Genomic DNA, 20,532 nt, shown 5'->3' with positions numbered 1-20,532 from the left:
GAAATGTCAAAATACATGCTTGAGGCGAAAATATATATTTTCGCCTTGACAGAAGAGTTTTGTGTCTAATGCTAGGAACACAATTGGAGCGAACGACGAATTTTTTCGCGGCGTATGTTCGTCGTCAAAAATAAAACACATATGTGTATATGGAAGTGCACACAATCACGGCACCGGCGAAAATTTCGTCGGTCGCCGCGAACTCAATTAGCTTTATTTCTATTTCATACGCCGGCGACCGGCGAACAAAACAGTACAAGGTGGCCATACTTGTACGAATTTTATGTGTTTTAGTAAATAAAGTTACTTTTTACTTTAAAATTTGTTATGGTCACTCTACTATCTGTTACTCGTATAAAAAAAAAACATAATTAATTTGTTTATTTATTTGTGTACTTGCGCCTGAGTGAAGATGGATATCAGTGAATTTATAATAGAGAAGATGGACATAAGTGAAATTATAATAGAGAACGTAAAGAATTATGTGTTCTTGTATAATTCATTGTAGTCAACAAATGAACAAAAAGTAAACAACTTCATCAGCTGTTTTATAATTTCGTCGGTATTGTGTTCCATACGACGAATTTTCGCGGCTCATTTTGTCGCCGCGTAGGGCGAAATTCGTCGTTCGCTCCAATTGTGTTCCTAGCATAATATGTTTGTTGGCAATTTTTGTATGTATAACGGCTCTGCTGCATGGTAGAAGAATACAGGTAGATGCATCAACGCTTGGGAACATTGATATATAAAAAATTTTAATTTTTTTTTGAAATAAGTATATTTTTATTAGTTATGTTATACGACACCAATCGGAGGTTGATATGATATGAATTTTTCAACAATTTTTACAAATTTTATTTTATTTTCCCCCTGAGCTGGAATGGTGACCATATACTTGGATCATGGGTACGCCGAAAATAATAGACGACGTCCGTAAATGATAAGATCGAGTACTTTAGAAGAGAGTTATCAAATCCGATTTAGCAAATGAGTTAGATCCATTATACTAAAGGTGAGATAACATAAAACGCTTTTTTGACTGGTTTAAGTCATCAGCTGGCTTCTTCGTTAAATAGCAAGGAAGTTTTAGGTTGAATTAGTTCAATTTCTGCCTATAATTCATACTTGCTCACCCTACGCTCCTTTTTTTACGAAAAAACCCATCAAAGTTGCAAATGCATCCGCAATCGCGTTCTTTACATTTTACATTCGAACAATAGCAAAAAAACTTAAATTATTATGTGTATTATCACGATAATACATTTGAAGATGCATTATAATCCTTCCTTTATTTTTTGTACATTAGGTATGTTCCAGAACTGCAAGAAGACAAACGTTTTTACTTCAATAACCGATGTTCGCTTTATGATATCGGACAAAAAATTGCAAAACTAGAAGACTACTTGTATTTTTCTACATGATATCATGGTAAAATTAAGAAGGTAAAGTGATTTCAAATAAGCATACCCATCTCTGAACTTTCTGTAATTTAGCTTGTCAAATTTTCACTGAATTGAAAACAGGTTCCCACCTCTGATTTTTGTATATACAATGGCATTTTTAGTACAGATTTTGACAAAGAGTTGTTGTCATACGTCTATTTTTGAAAAAAATGTAAACATATGATTGCATCACTTTGCCTTCTTAATTGTACCATGCATGATATCTTCCATGGTAGAAGAATACATGGACATGGCATGGACACAGCTGCTGAGACAATGAACTGTCAAAATGTGGATTTTTAAATTAAAAATTTGGAATAAAAAATTATTTAAATTAGTGAAATTTTGTTGAAAATGACGTATCATACCTACCTCTGAACGGCATCATACAAGAAAATTTTTTTACAGATATTTTTAAATATTTTTGACATATTGACATATCGCGAGTGTTGATGCAACCACCTGTATTCTTCTACCTAGCTACACAACTGTGCAGTAAATAAGAAACCTCGACACAATTTCATTTTCCATGTTTAGGAATGATCGGTTTTATGAAAATCCACCATTTATTTGACGTAATTGGAATGTCATTCGAAATGACGTATTTAGCCCATCATTTTATATAACTTTTACAGATAAAATTCACGAAAACATGAAGTTTTTGTTTCCATATTGGACCACTGTGTTATATTAATTTCCCAGCTGTTTTGTTATTCATTCAACTCTAGCCACTACCCTCACCTAGTACATCCCCCACGAGCGCAATGAGCAACCACCATTATTTTTCGGTTTTTGTTTTCGTGAAAAACATGCTCCCGGTACTCACGCTTTACAGCTTGCGATGCGTTGTTGTTATTCCATTTCAGTTGTGTTGTTAGGTATACTACGCCTGTATTTATGTCGCCTGCATGCAGTTGTTTTGTGTCCATGTGTGCGTGTGTGTGCAGAAAAATTAAAATCTCTAGCTTAAAAAAGTATCCTTACGGTATTTAGTTGTATGCAAACCAGTTCCTTTTGCGACGATATACTTTCAGCAACTGAGCATGTGACGTTCCGTATCCTTTGTTTTGTATCGTCCAAATAGAACGAATGCACGAATGTGTGGATATGGTATGCGTTAAAAAACCATGACTGTCGCGAACTACAATAAATATTTTGATTGTGGTGCGCAGTTCAGCATGCGTACTATACTAGTATTTATTGATTAATTAATTGAGGGGCTCTCTTTTCATGTCTTTTAAGTTAATCAAAAATATAAAGGCCACTTTCAATTAAGCAAATGTAGATAAATGGATTTGCAACAAAGTATCAGTCCATAGACAGAACTGTTAATAGGTATGATTTAAAATAGACATAGCGATATAAACAGTGAATTCAGATTTTCTATAAGTTTTATTTTAGTCATAAATACATCTTTGTTTCGATTTTGCGCATTTGGAATATTTTAATTTTTTGTGAAAATTGCAACATCCAGTAACAATGGTTAAAGCAATCGACTGAAAAGACACACTCAATGACCCATTGTTATAAGATTCTTTAAAATTGCTCTTAGCTAACGTGAACTTTGGCAAAAATCGAGGATAAATCTATATTTAACCATGAAGATGTAACAATATCCTCCCTTTAACAGAAACATTAAAATTTGTAAAAATACGGCAATGTCAAGTCGAATTTTTTTTAAATATTTATGGTTTCTTCCAAAACCTGCAAGAATCTACTAAGAAGCTTCAAAATTGTGCAGAACAATTTTTATTATGTCTAGGATTGTTGGTATTGAAAATTAGATATATCGGTCCACGTTTTGGTATAGCCGATATATAACGGTACCTCCCGATATTCGGTATTTCGATGATATTAGCGACATTATTCACCGGAATTTGGTATTTGAAGTTCGTAATACTACAGCCTAAAACAGAAAATTATCTGTGCAGGTCCACGTCTTCGTATAGCCCTCATATAACCAAACCTCCCAATATTCGGTATTTTGATGATTTTAGCGACATTATTCACCGGAATTGTTTCAAATGTGGTATTTGAAATTCGTAACAGATACTACAGCCTGTGACAGAAAATTGTCAGAGCAGGTCCACGTCTTAGTATAGCCCTCATATAACGGTACCTCCCGATTTTTGATATTTTGATGATTTTTGCGACATTATTCACGGGAATTGTTTTAAATTTGGTAATTGAAGTTCGTAAAATTGTCTGTGCAGGTCCTCATATGGCCCAACCATAACGGTACCTCCCGATTTTCGGTATTTTGATGATTTTAGCTATATTATTCACCGATTTATTTTCAAGTTTCGCTTTTGAATATCATTCTATTTGAGGCTATTATAATAAATAAAAATATTCACTGAAATGTGTAAAACAGCAGCCTTTCGATAAAGTTACGGAATTTATATTTTGGTGACAACCTGTTTGTCTTAGAATACTTTTTCAATGAAATAGTTTCAAAACATTGTGTGGGAAGAACAACAGGTAATATTGTTTCCGAATATGAATTTAAATTGATAATAGTAGATTTGAAGAATTGAAACAGTAGCTTTCCATTCATAATTAAGTATTGCTTTCAAATATATTGTCTATTTAATCCTTAAAGTAGATTATGACCATTAAAGCTAGAAGAATATATCTTCTTAATAAATTTCGAAACTTATGCAAATCCGCCTGGTGGTATTTGAACTCATTTCTCATATTCAAAATTCCAATGCAGAATATAAAAGCTGTCACATGCGCTCGAAACTAAATTAGAACAGTCACCAAACTTCATTCCATTTGTTAAAACCCCGAAGGAAAATGTTAAAAACCGCCGTAAGGTAACAGTTTCATAAATTCGAACAAAAATATCTCAAACAAGTTTTTTTTTCTTCGCAGTCCTCATTTCATACTTTTATAGTATTTACGATGGTTTTGTTAGTGCAAAAAAGTATTGCAGATGTGAGCGCTCGTCCTCGATATGTTGTCAACAAAATATATCCTGATGGTCGTTATAACTACGCCTTTGAAACCACAAATAGTATTCGGTTAAGCGAAATGGGATTCGGAGGTTCCCATGTATCTGGCTCTTATTCATATCGTTCCCCCGAAGGAGAAGACATTAAATTAAAGTACACAGCCGACGAAAATGGTTATCACCCTATTGGTGATCATTTACCAACTCCACCGCCAATACCTGATTATATTCAGAAATCAATAGCATACATTAAAGCGCATCCATTTCCTGTAATATATAGAATTAAGTAAAGAAGTGAACATAATAAAATGTTTGATATAATCGGTACCATGGTACAATGAAATCAAGGTAAGGAACTGCTAACAATCGATTTTAATTTTCATACCCTCCACCATACATTGTATGGAGGGTATAGTAAGTTCGCCATTCCGTTTGTAACTCATGGAAATAATCATTTTAGTCCCAACAAAGTACATATATTCTTGATCAGCGTAAAATTCTAAGACGATTTAGCCCTGTCCGTCCGTCTGACCGTCTGTTGTAATCACGCTACAGTCTAAACGAATTAAGATAGGAAGCTAAAATTTTGCACAGATCTCTCTTTTGTCTGCAGTTCGAAGATGGGCTATATCGGTCCACGATATCGTGTATCCCCCATATAACGGTACACCCGTTATTCGGTATTTTGATGATTTTAGCTATATATTCCAATGGTATTCTCTGAAAATCCACACAAGGATTTCTTTGTGAGCACTTTTACCCCTGAAAGGTATTTGTCTATATAGGCCCACAATATCGTATATCCCCCATATAACGGTACCCCCGATATTCGGGATTTTGATGATTTTAGCGACATTTCCCAATGGAAATGTACTCACAAAGTACTCCGTGTGTGGATTTTTAGACAATACGATTGGAAAATATGGCTAAAAACATCAAAATACCGAATATCGGGGGTACCGTTATATAAGTGCTATACGATATCGTGGACCTATATAGATAATTCTCTGTCGAGGTATAAAGTACCCACAAGGAACTCCTTGTGTGGATTTTTAGACAATTCCGATAAAAAATGTGGATAAAATCATAAAAATACCGAAAATCGGGGGGTACCGTTATATGGGGGATATACGATATCGTGGACCTGTATAGACAATTCTCTCTCAGGGGGTGAAGTACTCACAAGGAACTACTTTCGTGGATTTTAAGACAATTCCATTGAAAAATGTGGCTAACATCATCAAAATACCGAATATCGGAGGGTACAGTTATATGGGGGATATACGATATCGTGGACCTATATAGACAATTCGTTTTTAAGGGGGTAAAATGCCCACAAGGTTCTCCTTTTGTGGAATTTCAGACAATTCCATTAAAAAATGTGGATGAAATCATCAAAATACCAAATATTGGGGGTACCGTTATATGGGGGATATACAATATCGTGGACCGATATACCCCATCTTCGAACTTGACCTGCCTGCAGACAAAAGAGAGATCTGTACAAAATTTTAGCTTCCTATCTTAATTCGACAGCTTCCTATCAGACAGACGGACAGGGCTAAATCGTCTTAGAATTTTACGCTAATCAAGAATATATACTTTGTTGGGTTTAAAATGATTATTTCGATGAGTTACAAACGGAATGACGAACTTAATATACCCTCCATACTTTTTTTGGTGGAGGGTATAAAAATGTAAAAATTATGGCGTTTGCCTTTGTTGCAGTTTTTATACCCTCCACCATACTATGGAGGGTATATTAATTTTGTCATTCCGTTTGTAACTCCTCGAAATACTCATGTCAGACCCAACAAAGTATATAGATTCTTGATCAGCGTAAAATTCTAAGACGATTTAGCCATGTCCGTCTGTCTGTCTGTGTGTCTGTCTGTTGTAATCACGCTATCTTTCGAACAAATTGAGATAGAAGGCTAAAATTTTGCACACATGTATATTTTGCCAGTAGGCAGGTTAAGTTCGTAAATGGGCCATGTAGGTCTAAGTTATCATATAGCCCCCATATAACGCTACCTCCCGATATTCGGAATTTTGATGATTTTAGCGACATTATTCACCGGAATTGTTTCAAATTTGGCATTTGAGGTTCGTAATGGATACTACAGCCTAAGACAGAAAATAATCTGTGTAGGTCCACGTCTTCGTATAGCCCCCATACCAAGGTACCTCGCGATATTCGGTATTTTGTTGATTTTAGCGACATTATTCATCGGAATTGTTTCAAATTACGTATTTAGAGTTCGTAATGGAAACTACAGTATGTGACAGAAAATTGTCTATGCTGGTCCAGGTCTTCGCACAGCTCCGATATAACGGTACCTCCCTATATACGATATTTTGATGATTTTAGCTACATTATTCACCGTTTATTTCAAGTTTCGAATTTGAATATGGTAATGGCTTATGTCAAACAAGGCCTATGTAGGTCCACGTCGTATAGACCCCAATATAACGGCTATATTGCGTATTTTTAAAATTTTAACAGATTTTTTAAGGACTTTATTCTTTGAAAATTTCCAAATTTGTTCCAAATGGTGGAGGGTATTCAAAGTTCGGCCCGGCCGAACTTACTGCTTTTTAACTTGTTTTTATCTCACTCTGTAACAATCTGGTCGATGATTTAAGGCTGCCTAAAATGCCTCTTATGTATTCTCACCTTAACATTACCGAACAATTGGCTTCAGAATAAACTTGACCACATTTTTGTCTGCTGCTGGTACTGAACACGCAATCTTATGATTTGTAGCTTGGTCAAATTAAGAAGATACTATCATGCAGTCATATGTTTGTAATTTTGCTTTCGTCAAAATTATACAATTCATAACATCACGTCGTATGTATTTGAGGAATTGCCAAGATGATCGTTAATTTCTCCCCCATGACTGAGAGTTTGTCTAAGATTTTGTGGAGGAGAACTGCAATTTCCCCGTCAAATTTATTACAAATCCATAAAAGTCTCTGATGTAAATAAATGTATGTTGTTGCGGGTGCCAAATACTAAAAACGAATAACTAAAGATATTGATAAGATAAGCTTTGACCTATAGTCAAAACTACCAAGTCGCGATTAATTCATTTCCAAAACAAAGCAATGATCACATTTGAAAGACATATTTATTGTTATTCGAGTGATTTTTGCATACCAAAACCATAAATATCAATCATTCCCATTTATGTGTGTATTTAGATTGGCCACATTTGGGGTAGCTGATCCAACTAAAGACTTTTTTATAATTTACATATATTAATAAACATATACAATATATTATTTTCAATGATTATAAACAAATAAAAAACACACACAATTTTGATTTCATTGCTATTCGGCTTATAATTAGTAGGACTTGCTAATAGGTCGTGACTCATTAAAAACATAGTTTTATATTTGTTTAAATATGATTTATGATTCGAAACATTATAGGGCACTAGTCTAGTCGTGGACATGAATCTAGAAGGTGATCTCCTTTAAAAAAATGATACAGCCTCACAAGCTTCTATATGGAAAATTGTCTGATAGAGAGACCTAGCTGGTCAAACCACCATAAATGTTAATAGGCAACACAACTAAATAAAGTGGATTGCAAAATGCCCATTTGTTTTCAATAGCCCAGGGCGCCGTTTGATTCGATGTGTTTAAATCGTATTCCATCTGTGGTCTGTGAAGGTCTACAAGAAGACTACTCTAGACAACAATATGCCAATAAACTTGTAATCTAACTTTCTTTAAATCATTCAGATCACAATTATGATTTTTTGACAGCAAAAAAACAAACGAACAAGATGGGTTTTTTGATCGACCTTATATGGGCTTAGTTGAGGATAAACGTGTCTTCTAATGATTGATTCTTATCGAATTCGGTAGAAGAGTAGAGGCATTGACTAACTCTTCTGCTTTATGACCGGCGATTCTACGAAGAAGTCAGCCAATGACTTACAATAGTCAAAAAAGCGTTTTATGTATTCTCACTTAAAGAGGCAGAAATGCTAGCGAGCATAAATACTATAATCTAAATGTCCTTAGTAACTATAATTTGGATGAAATAAAAGGATTCTCTCCGAAATATATGGATGCCAAAGATATTATCATAAATATATCAGATATTATCAAACTCAATATAAATTATCGTTTCGCAAGCCAACGAATGTCATTTATTGAGTTCTGCTGAATGGTTATCAAGAGAGAAGTCATTGATTAATTCATTTTACTTTTACTTTCATGGCTGAAATAAATTTGCTACTGTTTTTTTTTTAATCAAAATTTTGAATTTGCATATCAAGAATACCTCTTAAGTCAAGTAGAGATTTATTAGTTTATTCATTGAAACAAAATTAGCAATTTAAATATAGCAACCAAATAATACTTGCCAGGTCAATAAAATACGTTTTGACAAATTTTATATTAATTCTAACGCAGTTAATTGTCTCGGATACTTTAGAATTCACGCTACATTTTCTTTATATGTCTGTTTGTATAAACATATTCAACTGTATATACGTATAAGCATATATGTATGAGCATCTGGTTTAATTTCATGGTTTTTCTTTGAATAATTCAACGTCTTTTTTGTTACGATACTAAAACAACAATACTAGGTTAGTTAGTTAATCATATTTTTTGCCAATAAGCTGTTTTCTTGCTGGATTTTGTTATTTATCTTTCGTAAATTCCCTCAGTACAATTAATAAATTTATTTGTACTGATGAAATGATGTAGTACAGGGTGAGATGAAAAAACTGCAAGCTAACTTCAGACTGCTGTCATTTCTAAGCCACTCATAGGACAGCTGTTAAAATTATTCCAATGACATCTCATTATATTGTTTAAAAGCGTACAAGAGCATTTTGGTGAGAATTTTCCAGAAAAAAAGAGGCGACTTGATCGAAACCGCGTCGCAGTGGCCGAAAAATGACTCGTGAGCTAAACACATCGCAATATTCTATTCGACAAATAATGAAAAATGAGCTCGAGATAAAGCCATTAAAATTCCAAAAAGTGCAAGAACTTACACCGCAACAAAAAGAAAATAGACTTCGCTTGACCGCGAATGGTGAACTGCCGAATTTGGTTTTCTCCGATGAGAAACATTCGTTGTCCAGCAGTTTGTAAACAAACAAAATGATCGTGTGTGCTTGCTAAAGAGGTCAGCTGAAAATATGCACCTTCGATTGCCCACCAGAACTCAAGCGCCGACCATGGTGAAGATGTGGGCCACCAAAACAGCCGATGGTCGCTCTCCGCTCGTATTAATCGACCCTGGCAACCGTGCAAAACTAGTAAATTATTATTATTACTGGTTTTGGAACAGACCAATTGGGAAACTACAAGTACGTTTAGACTTGTTAAATCGAGTTGATTTCAACTGGAAATTACCTGTATATACGTCATGTAAATGTATGTGTCGAAAAGCCAGTAAAAACTCTTTATAACCTTGCACCTTAAAGGTGAGGATACATAAAACGCTTTTTCGTCGGCTTCTTCGAAAAAGAACAAAAAAGCATTGAGTGAAGAAGATTAAACAACGGACTAAATGGAACTAAGACAACCTAAACCTCCTTTGTTCTTTGAAATAGACGGGTGAAGTACATATTTGCTTTTTACATAAACATGAATTTAAGGTGGGGTACATAAACAGCTTGGCATCATGGCTAGACATATTAATGTCAAATTGTAAGGAAAACGACGGTAGTAGGATTCAAGTGCGGCTCTGGTATCCCTTTAAAATATGTCACAAAATATGTCATGCGAAGACTTGAAGCTACTTATGTCTTTGTTGAGTTAAAGGAGGTTTAAGGTGAGAATATATAAACGTATTTTTTGCTGGTTTAAAGGTGAGAATACATAAAACGCTGTAATTGAACTAAGTCAACCTAAAACGAATTTGTTCTTTTTCGAAGAAGTCAGCGGATGACCTAGGGTGAGAATACATAAAACTATTTTTTGACTGGCTTAAGTCAACGGCTGGCTTCTTCGTAGAGGAACAAAGGAGTTTTAGGTTGACTTAGTTCGATTTGCGCTCCCGTGTTCTTTTCCGAAGAAGCCAGCCGATGACCTAAGGCAGTCAAAAAATCGTTTTATGTATTCTCACCCTAGGTCATCCGCTGACTTCTTCGAAAAGAAAGAGCATGGCAGAAGAATGTAGATAGTCGCATCGACTCAGCTGCTGGGACAATGAATTGTCAAAACTATTTTTATATTGAACTTTTTGAATGAAACATTTTTTAAATTTCTAAAAGTTTTTGAAAAATACATATCATTACAACCTCCGATTGGTGTCGTATAAGAAAACTTATTAAAATCTACTTATTTTTGAAAAATCATTTTAAAAATATCGATGTTCTCTATCGTTAATGCATCTACCTGTATTCTTGGTATGGAGGGTATATTAAGTTCGTCATTCCGTTTTTATATCATCGAAATAATAATTTCAGACCCAACAAAGTATTCTTTATCAGCGTAAAATTGTCCGTCAGTTGTAATCACCCCAGAATTAAAATAGGAAATTTTGCACAGATCAGTTATTTGTGTGCTGGCAGATCAAGTTCGATGATGGGCTATATCGGTCAACAATATCGTATGGCCCCATATAACGGTACCCCCTTATTCGGTATTTTTATGATTTTAGACACATTTTTCAATGTTATTGTCTGAAAATCATCCAATAAGTTCCTTCTGAGTACTGAGCAGGTCCACGTCTTCGCATAGCCCACATAACGGTACCTCCCGATATTCGGTATTTCGATGATTGTAGCCATGTTTTTCAATATAATTGTCTGAAAATCCACACAAAGAGTTCCTTCCGAGTACTTTACCACCTGGAAGAGAATTGTCTATATAGGTCCACGATATCGTATATCCCCCTTATAAGGGTAAATCCCAATATTTGGTATTTTGATGATATTAGCAACATTTTTCACCTGAATTGTTTCAAATTTCGTATTTTAAGGCTGGAAATACATAATGCGCATATTTGGCTGGCTAAAGTCATCGGCTGGCTTCTTCGTAGATGAACAAAGGAGTTTTAGGTTGTTCGAATTTGGCCCTAGGCTCCTTTGTTCATTTCCGAAGAAGCCAGCCGATGACTTAAGCCAGCCAAATAAGCGCTTTATGTATTCCCAGCTTAAGTTCGGAATCGATACTACAGCCTATGAAAAAAAATAATTATGCAGGTCCACGTCTTCGTATAGCCCACAAATAACGGTACCTCCCTTTATCCGGTATTTTGATGATATTAGCAACATTTTTCACCGGAATTGTTTCAAATTTCGTATTTAAAGTTCGAAATCGATACTACAGCCTATGAAAAAAATATTTATGCAAGTCCACGTCTTCGTATATCCCCCATATAACGGTTTTCATTCAAGCGGTATTTTTCGACAATTTTTTTTTACATTATTCAAGATCCTTCAAAATGGTGGAGGGTATTAAAAGTTCGGCCCGGCCAAACCTAGCTGCTTTTTTACTTGTTTATACTGTCAAAAAACTCAATATCCTTGTCTAGTAAAGTCATGTTTCTTATCTTGACAGAAACAAAGAAGTAATATGTATGTAAACATACTAGTTAATGGATATTATTTTTTTCCAAACATCTAATTTCAATACAATTTCCTTATTTAATTTACCTTAAATAAATCGCAACAAATGTCTCATCTTTTCCATTTAATCAACATTCTGCACATAACATAAAACCGGCAAATATTCGTTCTTCGCCAGAGATAATTGTGACGATGCAAACGAATATTTCAAATGATGATTAACTTCCAATGTGGCTTGAACTAGACCACTAAACACACAAACGCACATATTAAAGGCATTTACATATAAAAATACTCACTCCAACGACAACAACAAAGTCAATGAAGCTGTCAAAATTAAAAAAATGGAAAAAAATCACCAAAAACGCATGAACAAATGACAAATTAATGCTTTGCTATAGTCAAAAGATATCCAAAAATAAACAAATAACTGGTTAAAACCCTCGACAAAGCCAAATAGAAACAAATCGAAAACAGTGAGATTCTGGCGCCATAAAACCCTTGCTATAAATTCAACAAATCGTCAGTAGTAAACAAACATCGCAACTCGATAAGCCTCAAAACTCAAACAACCAAAAAAAAATGTTGAAATTTGTAAGTTCTTATTTTTCATCTTCCAATTCATTTCAAATCAATTAATATGGATTTCATAATTTTCTTTTATTTTCTACAGATCATTGTATTATCATCTATCATGGCCTTGGGTCTTTCTGCACCAGCCAACCCAGCCGATGAAACTGCGGAAACTTTAAAATATGTCAACGTTGTGAATCCAGATGGTAGTTACACATTTGAGTATGAATCTTCGAACGGCATTAATTATGGCGAAAACGGTATCGGTGCTGAATCGGCAACCGGAAAGTTTTCCTATACCTCACCTGAAGGTGAACCCATCCAATTGACTTACACGGCCGATGAGAATGGTTATCAACCACAGGGTGAACACTTACCCACACCACCTCCAATTCCCGACTATATTTTGAGATCATTGGAATATATCGAAACACATCCTTTCCCAAAGGTCCAGTTGTCAACAAAGTAATTGCTGCGAATAGTTAAATGTTATTGTGTAGATATGTTTTTGTTATAAAATAGTGAAATTTTTGTATTAATTGTATAATAGCTTGATTTTAAGAAAAAAAAAAAATAAATAAAATATATTTCCAAAGAAAAGAATTACTGGCTTTGATCTCCCATTGAGAATGGTGTTTGCATGAAAAAATTAAGAAGGTAACCTTGTAAAATCATATGTTTTCAAATTTTTTTTTTCAAAATTATATCTTTGGCATATAATTATCGAAATGCTTATTTATAAATCCCGTGTCAGTACACAAACCAGAAATGGAAGATGGCTTTCAATGAAGTTAAATTTGACAAGGTAAATTACGGGGAATGCAGAACTGGGTATGCATAAACCGGGGTTTTATTAGAAAAACGGAAAACTGCAAATGTGTGTCCTCGAGTAGCGCTGTCAGTATGCTGGCTATGGTTCGTCGGATGAGGTGTGGTTCTTGCAATTCTGGGACATTTCGGTTGACAAAATAAAGTAGAACAAGTAAAAAAGCTGTAAGTTCGACCGGGCCGAACTTTGAATACCCTCCACCATTTGGAACGAGTTTAGCAATTCTCAAAAACAATAAAAACCGTTAAAAATTCTGTTAAAATCTTAAAAATACCGAATATGGGGAGGTGCCGTTTAGGGGGCTATACGTAGACGTTGACCTACACAGATAATCTCCTATCATAGGCTGTAGCATCCATTACGAACATCAAATACGAAATTTGAAACAATTCCGGTGAATAATGTCGCTAAAATCATCAAAATACGGAATAAGGGGAGGTACCGTTATATGGGGACTATGCCAAAACGTGGACCTACAAGGTCCATTTTCAATACCAAAAGTCCAGCAGAAGTAACATACATTTGAGTAAAATTTTATCAATCTACTTCAATTCGTTCGGAAGCTAGAGTGATTTCCACAGACGGACGGACATCGCTAATCGACATAGAATTTTATGCTGATCAAGAATATATATACTTTGTGGGGTCTAAAATGTATATTTCGAGGTGTTTCAAACGGAAGGACAAACTTAATATACCCTCTATACTATGGTGGAGGGTATAAAAATCATATCGGTCTTAATCCAACTAAATAGGGTTTATTTGTTATGAAGAACCTGAAATATGTCTAACAAGGTATAAAGCTACTATATATCCCTAAATTTTATCTCGAACTCACCTTTAACATTTTGATATAGATAAATATCTCCTTATCAAGAAACAGGCTACACCTAGCGGCTACCCTGCTATGAAAACGTCCCATCCACAGAGATTACCTCTCGCCATAACTTAAGACAGTCAATCCTTTTATGTATTCTCACCTTAAGTTTGTGGTGATAGCTTTGTAATTAGATCCCGAACACAATGCAAAACCTTTTATAAAGCAGGTAGGGGCAGTAAAAAAAGTAAGCGAACTAGGACAAAAAAAGGTTTATAATACTGGCTTGAGCTCAAACCTGAGTGGAATCTTGTACCCAATATGGTAAGTAACATGGCATAATTACAGAAGGTGGAACACAGCTACCCCCTAAATACAATTTTTTTCTTTTTAGGACCTTATTCTATCAAAATATATACACATTTTGTGTGTGTGTATTGTTTTGTATAAAAAATATAATAGAAACTAAAAACTCCGAAATGTCAATATTTAAGGAGTTATGGCCATTTTAAGGTATGCTATTTTTCCTCCTTCATAAAGTGATTACAAATTATAGCTAAAAACCCAGAATTGTCAATATTTAAGGAGTTATGGCCATTTTAAAGTACGTGTCTCAAAAAGTGATCTCAAATTATAGTTAAAAACACGGAAATGTCAATATTTAAGGAGTTATGGCCATTTTAAAGTATGCCATTTTTCCTCTCTCAAAAAGTGATCACAAATTGTAGCTAAAAACCTCGAAATGCCAATATTTACCGAGTTATGGCCATTTTAAAGTAAGCTTTTTTTCCTCTTTCAAAAAGTGATCACAAAATATAGCTAAAAACCCCGAAATGTCAATATTTAAGGAGTTATGGCCATTTTAAGATATGCTATTTTTCCTCTTCCAAAAGGAGATCACAAATTATAGCTATAAACCACGAAATGCCACTACTTAGAGAGTTATAGCCATATTAAAGTATGCTTTTTAATTTTTCAAAAAGTGATCACAAATTATAGCTAAAAACCCCGAAATGTCAATATTTAAGGAGTTATGGCCATTTTGAGGTATGCTTTTTTTCCTCTTTCAAAAAGTGATCACAAATTATGGCTAAAAATCCCGAAATGTCAATATTTAAGGAGTTATGGCCATTTTAAAGTATACTATTTTCCTCTTTCAAAAAGTGATCAAAATAATAGCTAAAAATCCCGAAATGTCAATATTTAAGGAGTTATGTCCATTTTAAAGTATGCTATTTTTCTTCTTTCAAAAAGTGATCACAAATTATAGCTAAACACCCCGAAATGTCAATATTTAAGAAGTTATGGCCATTTTAAAGTATGCTATTTTTCCTCTTTCAAAAAGTGATCACAAATTATAGCTAAAAACCCCGAAATGTCAATATTTAAGGAGTTATGGCCATTTAAAGTATGCTATTTTTCCTCTTTCAAAAAGTGATCACAAATTATAGCTAAAAACCCCGAAATGTCAATATTTAAGGAGTTATGGCCATTTTAAAGTATGCTATTTTTCCTCTTTCAAAAAGTGATCACAAATTATAGCTAAAAAACCCCGAAATGTCAATATTTAAGGAGTTATGTCCATTTTAAAGTATGCTATTTTTCCTCTTTCAAAAAGTGATCACAAAATATAGCTAAAACCCCCGAAATGACAATATTTAAGGAGTTATGACCATTTTAAAGTATGCTATTTTTCCTCTTTCAAAAAGTGATCACAAATTATAGCTAAAAACCCCGAAATGTCAATATTTAAGGAGTTATGGCCATTTTAAAGTATGCCACTTTCAAAAAGTGATCACAAATTATAGCTAAAAACCCCGGAGTTATGGCCATTTTAAAGTATGCTATTTTTCCTCTTTCAAAAAGTGATCACAAATTATGGCTAAAAACCCCGAAAAGTCAATATTTACCGAGTTATGGCCATTTTAAAGTATGCTATTTTTCCTCCTTCAAAAAGTGATCACAAAATATAGCTAAAAATCCCGAAATGACAATATTTAAGGAGTTACGACAATTTTAAAGTATGCTATTTTTCCTCTTTCAAAAGGAGATCACAAATTATAGCTAAAAACCCCGAAATGTCAATATTTAAGGAGTTATGGCCATTTTAAAGTATGCTATTTTTCCACTTTCAAAAAGTGATCACATATTATAGCTAAAAACCCCGGAGTTATGGCCATTTTAAATTATGCTATTTTTCCTCTTTCAAAAAGTGATCACAAATTATAGCTAAAAACCCCGAAATGTCAATATTTAAGGAGTTATGGCCATTTTAAAGTATGCCATTTTCCCTCTTTATAATAGTGATAACAAATTATAGCTAAAAACCCCGAAATGTCAATATTTAAGGAGTTATGGCCATTTTAAAGTATGCCATTTTCCTTCTTTATAATAGTGATCACAAATTATGGCTAAAAACACCGAAAAGTCAATATTTACCGAGTTATGGCCATTTTAGAGTATGCTATTTTTCCTCTTTCAAAAAGTCATTATAAATTATAGCTAAAAACCCCGAAATGTTAATATTTAAGGAGTTATAGCCATTTTAAAGTATGCTTTTTTCCTTTTTCAAAAAGTGATCACAAATTATAGCTAAAAACCCCGAAATGTCAATATTTAAGGAGTTATGGACATTTTGAGGTATGCTTTTTTTCCTCTTTCAAAAAGTGATCACAAATTATGGCTAAAAATCCCGAAATGTCAATATTTAAGGAGTTATGGCCATTTTAAAGTATACTATTTTCCTCTTTCAAAAAGTGATCAAAATAATAGCTAAAAATCCCGAAATGTCAATATTTAAGGAGTTATGGCCATTTTAAAGTATACTATTTTCCTCTTTCAAACAGTGATCAAAATTATAGCTAAAAACCCCGAAATGTCAATATATAAGGAGTTATGGCCATTTTAAAGTATGCTATTTTTCCTCTTTCAAAAGGAGATCACAAATTACAGCTAAAAACCCCGAAATGCCAATATTTAAGGAGTTATGGCCATTTTAAAGTATGCTATTTTTCCTTTTTCAAAAAGTGATCACAAATTATAGCTAAAAACCCCGAAATGTCAATACTTAAGGAGTTATGGCCAAATTATAGCTAAAAGCCCCGAAATGTCAATACTTAAGGAGTTATGGCCATTTTAAAGTATGCTATTTGTCCTCTTTCAAAAAGTGATCACAAATTATAGCTAAAAAATCCGAAATGTCAATATTTAAGAAGTTATGGCCATTTTAAAGTATGCTATTTTTATAGCTAAAAACCGCAAAATGTCAATATTTAAGGAGTTATGTCCATTTTAAAGTATGCTATTTTTCTTCTTTCAAAAAGTGATCACAAATTTTAGCTAAACACCCCGAAATGTCAATATTTAAGAAGTTATGGCCATTTTAAAGTATGCTATTTTTCCTCTTTCAAAAAGTGATAACAAATTATAGCTAAAAACCCCGAAATGTCAATATTTAAGGAGTTATGGTCATTTAAATTATGCTATTTTTCCTCTTTCAAAAAGTGATCACAAATTATAGCTAAAAACCCCGAAATGTCAATATTTAAGGAGTTATGGCCATTTTAAAGTATGCTATTTTTCCTCTTTCAAAAAGTGATCACAAATTATAGCTAAAAACCCCGAAATGTCAATATTTAAGGAGTTATGGCCATTTTAAAGTATGCCATTTTCCCTCTTTATAATAGTGATCACAAATTATAGCTAAAAACCCCGAAATGTCAATATTTAAGGAGTTATGGCCATTTTAAAGTATGCCATTTTCCTTCTTTATAATAGTGATCACAAATTATGGCTAAAAATACCGAAAAGTCAATATTTACCGAGTTATGGCCATTTTAGAGTATGCTATTTTTCCTCTTTAAAAAAGTCATTATAAATTATAGCTAAAAACACCGAAATGTTAATATTTAAGGAGTTATAGCCATTTTAAAGTATGCTTTTTTCCTTTTTCAAAAAGTGATCACAAATTATAGCTAAAAACCCCGAAATGTCAATATTTAAGGAGTTATGGCCATTTTGAGGTATGCTTTTTTTCCTCTTTCAAAAAGTGATCACAAATTATGGCTAAAAATCTCGAAATGTCAATATTTAAGGAGTTATGGCCATTTTAAAGTATACTATTTTCCTCTTTCAAAAAGTGATCAAAATAATAGCTAAAAATCCCGAAATGACAATATTTAAGGGGTTATGGCCATTTTAAAGTATACTATTTTCCTCTTTCAATCAGTGATCAAAATTATACCTTATAACCCCGAAATGTCAATATTTAAGGAGTTATGGCCATTTTAAAGTATGCTATTTTTCCTCTTTCAAAAGGAGATCACAAATTACAGCTAAAAACCCCGAAATGCCAATATTTAAGAAGTTATGGCCATTTTAAAGTATGCTATTTTTACAGCTAAAAACCGCAAAATGTCAATATTTAAGGAGTTATGTCCATTTTAAAGTATGCTATTTTTCTTCTTTCAAAAAGTGATCAAAAATTATAGCTAAACACCCTGAAATGTCAATATTTAAGGAGTTATGGCCATTTTAAAGTATGCTATTTTTCCTGTTTCAAAAAGTGATCACAAATTATAGCTAAAAACCCCGAAATGTCAATATTTAAGGAGTTATGTCCATTTTAAAGTATGCTATTTTTCCTCTTTCAAAAAGTGATCACAAAATATAGCTAAAAACCCCGAAATGACAATATTTAAGGAGTTATGACCATTTTAAAGTATGCTATTTTTCCTCTTTCAAAAAGTGATCACAAATTATAGCTAAAAACCCCGAAATGTCAATATTTAAGGAGTTATGGCCATTTTAAAGTATGCCATTTTTCCTCTTTCAAAAAGTGATCAAAAATTATAGCTAAAAACCCCGGAGTTATGGCCATTTTAAAGTATGCTATTTTTCCTCTTTCAAAAAGTGATCGCAAATTATAGCTAAAAACCCCGAAATGTCAATATTTAAGGAGTTATGGCCATTTTAAAGTATGCTATTTTTCCTCTTTCAAAAAGTGATCACAAATTTTAGCTATAAACCCCGAAATGTCAATATTTAAGGAGTTATGGCCATTTTAAAGTATGGTATTTTTCCTCTTTCAAAAAGTGATCACAAATTATAGCTAAAAACCCCAAAATGTCAATATTTAAGGAGTTATGGTCATTTTAAAGTATGCTATTTTTCCTCTTTCAAAAAGTGATCACAAATTATAGCTAAAAACCCCGAAAGGTCAATATTTAAGGAGTTATGGCCATTTTAAAGTATGCTATTTTTCCTCCTTCAAAAAGTGATCACAAAATATAGCTAAAAACCCCGGAGTTATGGCCATTTTAAAGTATGCTATTTTTCCCCTTTCAAAAAGTGATCACAAATTATAGCTAAAAACCCCGAAATGTCAATATTTAAGGAGTTATGGCCATTTTAAAGTATGCTATTTTTCCTCCTTCAAAAAGTGATCACAAAAAGTCATTATAAATTATAGCTAAAAACCCCTAAATGTTAATATTTAAGGAGTTATGGCCATTTTAAAGTATGCTATTTTTCCTCTTTGAAAAAGTGATCACAAATTATAGCTAAAAACCCCGAAATGTCAATATTTAAGGAGTTATGGCCTTTTTAAAGTATGCTATTTTTCCACTTTCAAAAAGTGATCACATATTATAGCTAAAAACACCGAAATGTCAATATTTAAGGAGTTATGGCCATTTTAAAGAATGCTATGTTTCCTCTTTCAAAAAGTGATCACAGATTATAGCTAAAAACACCGAAATGTCTATATTTATGTAGTTATGGCCACTTTAAGTATGCCATTTTCCTCTTTCAAAAAGTGATCACAAATTATAGCTAAAAACCCCGAAATGTCAATATTTAAGGAGTTATGGCCATTTTAAAGTATGCCATTTTCCCTCTTTATAATAGTGATCACAAATTATAGCTAAAAACCCCGAAATGTCAATATTTAAGGAGTTATGACCATTTTAAAGTATGCTATTCTTCCTCTTTCAAAAAGTGATCGCAAATTATAGCTAAAAACCCAAAAATGTCAATATTTAAGGAGTTATGGTCATTTTAAAGTATGCTATTTTTCCTCTTTCAAAAAGTGATCACAAATTATAGCTAAAAACCCCGAAATGTCAATATTTAAGGAGTTATGGCCATTTTAAGGTATGCTATTTGTCCTCCTTCAAAAAGTGATCACAAAATATAGCTAAAAACCCCGGAGTTATGGCCATTTTAAAGTATGCTATTTTTCCCCTTTCAAAAAGTGATCACAAATTATAGCTAAAAACCCCGAAATGTCAATATTTAAGGAGTTATGGCCATTTTAAAGTATGCTATTTTTCCTCCTTCAAAAAGTGATCACAAAAAGTCAT

At 33.2% G+C, this 20,532-nt stretch overlaps 1 protein-coding gene across 1 annotated transcript; it reads left to right on the top strand.

Annotated features, from left to right (window-relative positions):
- Positions 1 to 12,596: 12,596 nt before the first annotated feature.
- Positions 12,597 to 13,113, top strand: LOC101898699 (endocuticle structural glycoprotein SgAbd-2). The gene has a single exon (XM_020037318.2). The coding sequence runs from the start codon at positions 12,646 to 12,648 to the stop codon at positions 12,991 to 12,993; it is 348 nt and encodes a 115-aa protein (XP_019892877.1). The 5' UTR covers positions 12,597 to 12,645; the 3' UTR covers positions 12,994 to 13,113.
- The last annotated feature ends 7,419 nt before the right edge of the window (positions 13,114 to 20,532 follow it).

The sequence above is a fragment of the Musca domestica genome, unplaced genomic scaffold (assembly GCF_030504385.1).
Source record: "Musca domestica strain aabys unplaced genomic scaffold, Musca_domestica.polishedcontigs.V.1.1 29, whole genome shotgun sequence".
Classification (NCBI taxonomy): domain Eukaryota; kingdom Metazoa; phylum Arthropoda; class Insecta; order Diptera; family Muscidae; genus Musca; species Musca domestica.
Note: the sequence above shows the minus strand (reverse complement) of the source record. Positions and strands in the feature narration are given on the sequence as shown.

Excerpts from the sequence above, each read along its gene's own strand:
- LOC101898699 (XM_020037318.2), top strand. The coding sequence starts at position 12,646 with ATGGCCTTGGGTCTTTCTGCACCAGCCAACCCAGCCGATGAAACTGCG.